General features: G+C 38.0%; 1 protein-coding gene across 2 annotated transcripts; it reads left to right on the top strand.

The window, feature by feature from the left end:
- The first annotated feature begins 485 nt into the window (after positions 1-485).
- Positions 486-10601, top strand: LOC125869083 (delta(3,5)-Delta(2,4)-dienoyl-CoA isomerase, peroxisomal). 2 transcript variants are annotated; one of them, XM_049549646.1, is made up of 2 exons: positions 486-1166; positions 10053-10601. In XM_049549646.1, the coding sequence occupies exons 1-2, from the start codon at positions 530-532 to the stop codon at positions 10241-10243; spliced, it is 828 nt and encodes a 275-aa protein (XP_049405603.1). In that variant the 5' UTR covers positions 486-529; the 3' UTR covers positions 10244-10601. The 2 variants fall into 2 exon arrangements, with proteins under 2 accessions (XP_049405603.1, XP_049405604.1); XM_049549647.1 differs by lacking the exon at positions 486-1166 and adding an exon at positions 2323-2988.
- The last annotated feature ends 391 nt before the right edge of the window (positions 10602-10992 follow it).

Raw genomic sequence — 10992 nt, forward strand, 5'->3', positions numbered from 1 at the left:
AACATAAAATATTTTTTATTGTCTTTCCTTGATATGCCAAAAGTGACAAGGAAAAATGAAAATCTATTTTAAGAATAAGTGACATGTAAAAGTGAATGGAGGGAGTATGTAGTTTCAATTTAATTTTTTTTGGTACATTTATCAATTAAAAAGTTAATTATTAATGTTAGGTTGTGTTATTTTTTTTCAAAACTTTAATGCATCCACTAGTGCATATTTGTTTTTTACCTATGACATTGTTCATTCTTGTATTTCGTTCGTGATATTTCTAGCTCCGTCATTATTCACTTGACATGTTAAAAAATATTTTTGTACATTTACTATAACTTTAACTTAAAATCATAAAAATTAAATTTTTTCTTAAAATTCAAAACCATAAAAATATTTTATTTTTTTCTTAAACTCGATACCAAATCAACCAAATATAATTTTGTTTATGTTGACTCGGTCAACACCAAACATCCTAACTAGTGCATTCATAGTCGTAGCCTCATCATTTCAATAGCATCTTCCCTGTACTGCACAAATAATGGAGGAATACAAATCACTGAAAATCATTCAAAAATCCCCGAACTCTCTTGTCTATTACCTGTATCTTAACCGACCCACACATCTCAACGCTCTCTCACGTGACTTCTTCACTGAATTCCCCAAAGCCATCTCCTCACTCGATCAAAACCCCAATGTCGCCGTCATCATCCTCGCTGGCTCCGGCAAGCACTTCTGTTCCGGCATCGACCTCCAAACCCTAGGCGATATCTTCAAAGAATCCGACTCCGTCGATTGCGGCCGTAAAGTCGAGAGGCTCCGGCGGCATATCAAGTTCCTTCAGGAGGCTATTACCGCCTTAGAGTGTTGCCGTAAACCCGTGATTGCCGCTGTCCATGGCGCATGTATCGGTGGTGCGATTGATATAATTACTGCCTGTGATATTAGGTATTGTTCTTCTGATGCTTTTTTCTCAGTGAAAGAGGTGGATTTAGCTATTACGGCTGATCTCGGGACACTTCAGAGGCTTCCCAGTATTGTTGGGTTTGGAAATGCTATGGAGTTGGCTTTAACTGGTCGGAGGTTTACAGGTTCCGAAGCTAAAGATTTGGGCTTGGTGTCTAAGCTTTTTACTTCTAAAGAAGCTTTGGAGGAAGGTGTCAAAGTTGTTGCTGAGGGTAAGTTGTCATCTGCATTTATTTTTTTCTCTTAGTAAAGTTTCATTCTTTTTATTTACCACTTCACTTCTATATTCCTCGACAAAAAATGTTCTTGTTCTACGTTGATGGTTAAATAAGTTACTCCCTCAGTTTTAATTTGTTTTGAAGAAGTTAATTTTTTAAAATCTTGTGGTTTTAAACTAAAGATGGGTTTTGAAGGTACCATAATATTCTTTTAATTTTATTGTCTAACATGTTATATGGAAAGTTGAAATGAAAAAGATTATTTTTAAATAGACTAAAAAGGTGAGTTAGATAAACAAATTGAAACATAGGGATCATTATAGAAGACTGTACATTAAGCAAGTTCGGGTGTAGTAGTGTGCCAAGAATCAGCTTAGAATTTGAAATGCACATCATGATATCCTGTGAAAAGCTAAGTTTTGAAAGGATATTAAGATATAGTGAAAATCACAGAAAACATTTTTCTTGGGAAAGGTAACAGATAGTATATATAATAAGAGCACTGAGTGAGGTAGTACAGCCATATTTACAGAGAAACGAAGAACCCTTGCAAAATAAGATTTACAGAGAACCTATCAGATCTATCAGGGAATTTGTCTCCTCTACTCTCCAAAAGTAAAACATAAAAATACAGTTCATCTTAATTTCTGTGTTGAGGTCTGCTTGCCTTAAAAAATTCTTGCCGTCCTCTCTTTCCAGACTGACCACTATATATGGCATGCTGACACCATTTTCCACCACCCCTTCAGCTTCACTATTGCCCCATTGTAGTTCCATGAATGTAACAACTCAGCAATAGTCACTGGCATAACCCAACTAAAGCCCACCATGCTTATGAGCAGCTGCCACAGTTGAGCAGTAATTGAACAGCGAAGGAACAAATGGATATTTGATTCCACAGTTGAAGCACACAAAGAGCATAGTTGAAACCGCCTTTTTAAAAGATTTTCTTGAGTTAGGTGTGCTTGTCTTGCCAATAACCAAGTGAAACAGACCAATTTGAAAGGAGCCTTGGATTTCCAAATTGACCTTCATGGTCAGCTCCCTATCTCCTAGCCAGTATTAGAGAGGGAGAAGTAAGCTGATTTGTAGTTTGCCAAATATCGTGACTAGTTCATTCATAGAGATAGAGCGGTAGCTTCATCGTTTTAATTTCATCTTCCCTGTACTGCACAAATAATGGAGGAATACAAATCACTGAAAATCATTCAAAAATCCCCAAATTCTCTGGTTTATTACTTGTACCTCAACCGATTCAGACGCTTCAATGCTCTCTCACATGACTTCTTCACTGAATTCCCCAAAGCCATCTCCTCACTCGATCAAAACCCCAATGTCGCCGTCATCATCCTTGCTGGTTCCGGCAAGCACTTCTGTTCTGGCGTCGACATCCAAACCGTAGCCGATGTCTTCAAAGAAACCCACGCCACCGATTGCGCCCGCAACGTCGAGAGGCTCCGGCAGCATATCAAATTCATGCAGGAGGCTATTACTGCCCTAGAGTGTTGCCGTAAACCCGTGATTGCCGCTGTCCATGGCGCATGTACCGGTGGGGCGATTGATCTAATTACTGCCTGTGATATTAGGTATTGTTCTTCTGATGCTTTTTTCTCCATCAAAGAGGTGGATTTAGCTATGACGGCTGATCTTGGGATACTTCAGAGGCTACCCAGTATTGTTGGTTCTGGAAATGCCATGGAGTTGGCTTTAACTGGTCGGAGGTTTACAGGTTCTGAAGCTAAAGATATGTGCTTGGTGTCTAAGGTTTTTACTTCTAAAGAAGCTTTGGAGGAAGGTGTCAAAGTTGTTGCTGATGGTAAGGGTGTCGTCTGCATACCTTTTTTTCCTCTAGAAATGTTTCATTCTTTTTATTTACCTCTTCATTTCACTTCTCATTCCTTTAAAGGAATCCTTTCCTGGCCTATTCACTATATGCAACAATCCGGAGGCTACCGTCAATGAATCCTGAACTACACAGGGTTGGAATCCATCCTTTAGGAGATTATTGAATGGCTAGGAGGTGGATAGAGGGGCCAACTGTAAAAAGAAATAGAGAAGTTCACAGGCACCACCTCTGATCCCGACTGTCTGAGGTGGAAACACATTAAGGATGGGATTTTCTCTGTAAATTGGACATATTAGATAATGAACAATACAATAGAAACCAACAATGCTTATAAGAAGTATATGAAAAAACTTAGTACCAACTAATGCAAAATGTTTTACATGGTCTGTTGCTCGAAGGGATTGTTTGACACATGAAGTATTGAAGTGGAAGGGATTAATTATAGTATCCAGATGCCAACTATGTGGGGCTAGAACAAAAGGGACCAATAACCATCTATTTTTGCACTACAGTTTTACACTTAGATATGGATCATTTTCCTTAGTCTCACAGATACAAAGTGGACCATGCCTAAGCATACTGCAAATTTGTTGAGCTATTGGATCAAAAAAGGAGGAAGCAAGAGTCAAAAGATATAGTGGAGGCTTATCTCTCGTTCCATCTAGTTGACTGTCTGGAGAGAGGAATAGTAGAAGTTTTGAAATAGGTCCAATTCAATTCAGAAAGTGGAATTGTATTGTATCTTTTTATTTTTGGTATAAAGAGAACGGTTTAGATGAAATAAAACAGCCTGTAGCCTTTTTAGGATCCTTGTAAATTTTCCTTTCTGTGTTTTCTCTTTCTTTTCTCTTTTGGAAGTTCTCCCGTATATCCATTATGCCGAAAAAGACACCATTACTAGTTTCAAAAAAATAAATAAATTTAGTGAAGATTTCCTTGAGAGGGTCATTTTCCAATCAATTATCACACTCCAGAATAAAGTCTTTCTTCCATTTCCTACCTTTATTAAAGAGTTGGCATGTAAGTAGTTCCAATGGATTCTAGTAGCTTTCCAGACCCCAACTCGAAAATTACAGGATACTTGGTAGACTATATACAATTCAACATCTTGGCATCCTCAGTATTAGCTAATATGTTAATTTATTTTACTTCTGAATAGTGGTTGTGTGTTAATTGATGACTAGTGAACATGAACTTTGGGTTATCAGCTATTGGGCACCGACACTTGAATCCATACATAATTTCATTACACCTGGGATTTACTTACCAGAAAAAAAAATAAAAAATCAGTACACCTGAGGTTTTTCAAGGCCATGGTGGGAATTGTACTTTGCCCATCTTAGTGCGTTCATGCAATAATGGTGCTAAATCTCACTTGGCATTCACATTCCTTCCATAGCTTCATTTATAGGCTTTTCTTTATCCTCCATGCTTTAGAGGACCCTGTTGGATGATGGTGCAAAGCAATAAAATAAAAAGTATTGCTCATGTGAAGTTCTTTACTCTTTATTTTGGCGTTAAGAAGGGCATAATTGCTTTCCCAATCATTGATAAACTTAGTGACTTGACCATGAATTGGTAATTCTCGACTCTTCAACATTCAAATATTGTATGAGCAAGAATGCATAACTGGCTTTTATTAGTTTCCCCTACTATATGAACATTGTTGGCATGATATATACGAGCTGCTGACCTGGGACTTTGGAGCAAATGTTAATCTAATAAGTTTTCCAGCTGATGTTGGAATATTTCCTTCCATTAATTGAAGCATTTTGTTTTTTTTTTACCTTTTATTAGCTTTATTTAGGCATGGACTTATAGTCACTGGTAGGACTTCAATAAAACATCTCTTAATTCAGACTTCTTTTGCCACTTTTCTTCTTGTACTTCTGTCTTTGACTTACATAGTATAACATACATCTCTTACGTTTGAGGGGTTAAAAGTAGATTTCACTTGCAGTTCTTTTCCTGCAAATTTGAATGGTTTAGATCTGTATGATCAGAATTTTGAATGTTTGAAGAGAGAGACGGGTAAACTGCAGTCTTTTTCTTCATCAAAATTAATAAATAAGTGCAAATTTTTCCATTTCTCTTTATCTGTGGAGCAAATTGCTCTTCATTTTACTAGTATCTCTGAGCATCTTGCACATACTTGCTCCTCACTAGGACATCACGTTACAATCTGTATTGCTCTCATACACGTGTGTGGGTACCTGATAAAGTTGCATCTAGAATCAGATACTTCATCACATAAAATTTTGTATTCAGGGTTGTGGATCGAGTGTGGATACGAATGCTAGAGTGCGGCCAATAGATGTATATGTTGACGTATATGAGTATATATTTCGATTAGTTAAAGTTATTGAACTTAAACTAATAAAATTTAATTTTAATGTTTTATTCATAAGATATATATAAATCTGTATATGTTGCGACACAAATCCAAAAAATCAAACCAAATATTGAGTCAATCTAATACGCTTGCTCATAGATGTAGTCAAAGCACCAAAGGTGTTGGTGATTTTGGGTAGTGGTGTAAGAAGAACGTTGGTTGGTGAGTTGGCATGCCATTTTGGTTAAAATGGATGGGGCTAACAGAGGAATCACAAATTTGACCCACTTTTATATCATTAAAGGTATATATTGACCAATAGTACATTAAGGGCATATATAGACCGAGTATGTTGTTGTTGTTTGTTATGGGCCAATAGTATAACATTAAGCGCATATATAGACCTATAGTATAACGGAGGGCAATATTAAACCTTTTTAATTGTAGGGGCAAATTTGATTCTTTTCTCTAGTTTTAACTAATGTAGCACAATGGAAGTTGGGTGTTTTGCTCCTTTCCAGAGGGAACCTTATTTTGAATAACCTTGAGGCAAACCTCATCTATATCCATGGCTTATTATTCATGATAAGTTTGACTTGAATTCACATCAAAAGAGCAAAAAAAGTATGTATACATGCTGATAATTTAGGTCATATGAAACTATGTACTCCCTCCATTCCAACTTATATGGCCATATCTCCTTTTTAGTCCATCTAAAAAAATGACCCTTAATTTGGAAGCTAATTTTACCCGTAATGACAAACTTTTACCGCCACACAAATGTGATGACATTTTTAAGATTACCACAACAACAAACTCGATCTAATCCCTCAAGGGAGGTCCACAAGTGAGGTATGAGGAGGATAGAGTGTATGTAGATGTTATCCTTGTTTCTGATAGACCCTCAACTTAAAATAAAGCATATCCAAGCAGTTAGGAAAAGGAAATGTAGAAATGAAGTAGTAGCAACAACGAAATAATATGAAATGAAAACTAGTTCACAAAATAAGAGGAAAGAACAATAATGACAATAAAATAATATGATTATTGATGTGATAACTAAAACTGAAGAACAAGAAATTACGAGGATAGTGCTAATACCACTAGTAAGAAAGAAGGTCTAAGTATGACCACTACACCTATTCCGCAGGAAAGCGAGAGAATGTTCAACTACCAACTAACCTTTTACCCTAACCTTCTATCTAAGATCACGTCTTCGGTAAGCTCAAGATGTGTCATATCCTGTCTAATCACCTCCCCCAAATATTTCTGCGGTCTGCCTCTACCTCTCATGATGCCCACTATTTATGTTGCTCCGACTCTTCAATAATGTCAAGGGGTGCGTGTCGGATTCGCCAAAAGTAGTGTAATTTTGGAGAATCCAACACGGGTGCGGCATCGAAAGTGAAAAGTCCGCGCAACTTAGCCCACTATTGCCAACCTTTCACACCTCCTCGGTAGGGCATATCTATACTTCTCCTCTTTACATGCCCAAACCATCTCAACCTCACTTCCCCAACTTGTCCACCATGGAAGGCATTACCAACCTTGTCCCGAATATCTTCATTCCTTGTTTTGTCTCTCCTAGTATGCCCATACATCTACCTTAGCATCCTCATCTCCGCAACCTTCATCTGCTGAACATGTGAGTTTTTGACTGGCCAACACTCCATCCCATACAACATAGCTGGTCTAACCACCACTCTGTAACTTACCTTTAGTCTTGGCAGTATCTTTTATCACACAAGCCTTCATAGGGGAGCCTCCATTTTGCCATCCCGTACCAATACAATGTGTGATGTCATCATCGATCTCCTTACTACCTTGTATTAAAGACCCTAGATACTTGAAAAATTCTCTCTTGGGGATGACCTAAGCATCAAGCCTCACTTCCACCTCGACCTCATGCGCAACATCACTAAACTTACACTCCGCGTATATAGTCTTGGTCTTGCTTAGGTTGAACCCTTTAGACTCCAGAGTTTTGTCTCCAAACTACCAGCCTAGCTCTAACTCCACTACAAGTTTCGTCAATTAGTACTATATCATCTACGAATAACGTACACCACGACACCTCACCTTGGATATGCTACATCAGTACATCCATAACGAAAGCGAAAAGAAACAGGCTTAGAGTCGATTCCTGGTGTAGCCCTTTCATGATTGGGAAGTGCTCCGAGTTTTCTCCCATTGTATGCACCTTAATCTTAGTTCCATCGTACATATCCTCAATCGCCCTAGTGTAAGCCGCAAGTACACATCTAGCCTTCAAACATCTCCGGAAAACCTCCCTTAGGACTTGGCCATAAGCTTTCTCTAGGTCAATGAATACCATATGTAAACCCCTCTTCCTATCCCTATACTGCCCCACCGGTCTCCTCACAAGGTGGATGACATTTGTGATAGAACGGCCCAGCTTGAATCTGAACTGGTTCTCAGTAATATATACACCCTTCCTCACTCTCATCTTCCCCACCTTTTCCCACACTTTCATAGTGTGTCTCAACAACTTGATACCCCTATAGTTGTTGCAGTTTTGAATCTCACTTTTGTTTTTTAACAACGGAATCATTGTACTCTACCTTCATTCTTTGGGCATCTTTGTTGTCCTATTAATGACACTAGACAACTGAGTCAGCAACTCCTAGCCTGCCCTGCCTATACTCTTCCAAAACTCCACAAGAATCTCGTCTGGCCCAGTTGCTCTTCCTCTGATCTTCTCACACATAACACCCTTAAGCTCGTCTACCTTTATAGACCTGCAATACCCAAAAACCTTGTGTCTCTTGGTGTGCTCCAACTATCCCAACACAATGTCCCTATCCCTCTTTCGTTCAAGAGCTTGTAAAAGTATGTCTGCTACCTCCATCTAATGAGTGCCTCCTCCACCAATTGTCTGCCTCCCTCGTCTTTGATGCACTTCACTTGGTCGAGTCTCAGGCCTCTCTCTCTCTTGGCTTGACTAACCTGTAAAACTTTTTATCCCTGTCCTTGCTCCCTAGCTCCTCATACAAGCGTTTGAAAGCTGCTGTTTCAGTCTCCATAACTGCGTTGTTTAAGACCACAAGTTTCAAAAGCCTTATTGCCACACAATTCTTATGACATGTTCAAGGCCAGTAGTTTTGGAAGTCTTCCGTTTTGTTTAAGTCCGTGTCCAGTCAAGTAGGTGCAAATTAATTGAAACACACTAAATAATTGTTATTCTGACTAGGCTCACTTTGGAGCAGTTTTAGCTACACCTTAACTTCATCATCCCCCTCTTTCAACGGGAACATTTTACAAGTTTGAGTACAACTTGACAAATCTTATATAATATTGGACTGGAATGGACCAACATGGTTAGTATTGATTCATATATCTATACTCCGGCATAGCTGGTATTGATGCATAGTTTGGGAAATATTGAGTAAAACTTATGATTCACTTTCTTTAATTATTTCATGCTTGAGAGATGAAAGTCAATACAGAGGAGAGTGTCCCAGAGTCGAACATTGAAAAAGGATGTGGGTATTTGTTCCCTTATCAAGAGAAAAAAGGGATGTGGGTATGGCTCGATCCAACATGTGTCATTGCTTTATTTAACCAGTGTCAACACAATAAGTTTGACTTCTGAATGATCCTTTCTTTTATTATGCTAGTTTTTCTTTGCCCAAGTAAGGAGTTTGAAACTAGCTTTTGGATCCACAAGGGTTTTTGTGAGATAAAAACGTAAAACACGGGGAGGCAAATATGCACGATGTCCTCTTTATGCAAGAAATTTTTTGAAATGGAGATTTGAAGATTAAATATGTTGAAGACAAACAAACTAGAGGTGGCTGTTCAGATCTTCTATCCTACCCTCTTTCCTTCTGCACGTGCAGTATTAACGTTGGTCCATTATGGTACTCCGTGTCTGTTAATTCATGCCTTTCTCAAATCTTATGTAGCCATGTAGGCAGTCATCAGTTAAAAATGACTGAAGGCTGGAATTACACTCCCTTCTTTCCCTTGAATGGAAGGTGTAGGACCCTTATCTTCCATGGTTTTGTGACTGAATTTTGAATTGGTGTCATTAACATATACTCCCTCTGTCCACAATTGTTTGTCATGCACACCCCTCAAGGAAAATTTAATAGAAGGTGTAATTTGACTAATATAACCCTATTATACCAAGAATATCAAAAGTCTATATAACTTTTCAATTGAACTACACTATCATTAAGGGCAGAATTGGAAAAAGGTGATTAATTGTTTCTTGATTGTTTAAATTGACAATTAATCTTGGACATCTATTTTTAGTATACCTGCCAAATAATTGTGGACGGAGGGAGTATCTTTTCAAACCTGATTTTGTTCCTTGTTGAGCAAATGCATGTACCATCTACATCTCACTCTAGATTCTTTTTCCACTTATTGCTTCTAGCACGAGGTTTTTGGTTACTTAGCAGGCCTTTTACTAGCTTGCTTCTTGTTCCTCTTCAGTTCTCTCTTGCATTAGTGAATAAGCTCATCATTTAGCAAGCTAGTTGTTGCATTCTTGAGGTTTTTGGTAACTGCAGGTTTTTGAATAGCTTGCTTCTTGTTCCTCCTCAGTCTCTCTTGCATTAAGTGAATAAGTTCATCTTTGAGCAAAGCTTATTTGTTGCATTCTTAAATATTGGTATTTTATGTAATTACTTTGACCTGGCTATTAAGTTGTTGATATTTTTTCATTAAAATGCAGAAATAGCTACAAAGTCTCCACTTGCTGTTATTGGAACAAAAGCTGTGTTGCTGAGAAGTAGGGATTTGACAGTGGAACAAGGCCTGGATTATGTTGCCACATGGAATTCTGGTACCCTGCTATCAGATGACTTAAAAGAAGCAATTTCAGCACATAGCCAAAAGAGGAAGCCTAAATTTGCCAAACTGTAGTTTGGTAAATGATGGAATTTGAAATGGTGCGCGAATACGACCATCTGTTGGTCGAGTGACGAGACTGAGAAGACACGTAATGATGCATAAGTGTCTGTCTGGCTTTATGAAAAGCTTTACGTAGAACCTCTATTATGCGCAAGGTCGACTTGGATATTTCTGTCTTGTGAAATTGTACTAGTTGGTTAGTCTGAGAAATGATATCATATGGAAAAATCACCCACGTGTTTTTACATGCTGCCTACATCATACTAATGTTGCAGCATATGTATTGTCATTATATGACTTAATTTCAAATTAAACTTATGTAAACTGACATCTCAACAACACCAATGTCCAGCTTCAAATAACGATCAAATGCACTTGCCTAGTGTGGCAAGAAGTCATATGTGGTTTACAAGAGAATTGTCCTTTCTTCTTTTGTCAATGCTGTTTAACATTTGGTCCGTCTATGGATTATGCTTGTTTTCTAATAATAAGTTATGTGATTGTTGTTTCCAGATATACATCACAAATTCACAATACTGCGGAATCTTTCTGGTGAAATCACGGTCTCTCTAGCCATCTAGACTAAACTTTAAAAACCAAAGTATTTGCTCCAAAACAGCAAAACAACAGAGCAATGAGGTTGCGTTTTAACTATATGTTACTTCATTTGATACTGTCATAAGAATGCAAAACAGGACAAGACAGGAAACCACCCATACAGATTTGGCGCAAAGGTGGTCTCATCTTGGTAATAAAAATTA

This window comes from Solanum stenotomum, chromosome 6, assembly GCF_019186545.1.
Source record: "Solanum stenotomum isolate F172 chromosome 6, ASM1918654v1, whole genome shotgun sequence".
NCBI lineage: Eukaryota > Viridiplantae > Streptophyta > Magnoliopsida > Solanales > Solanaceae > Solanum > Solanum stenotomum.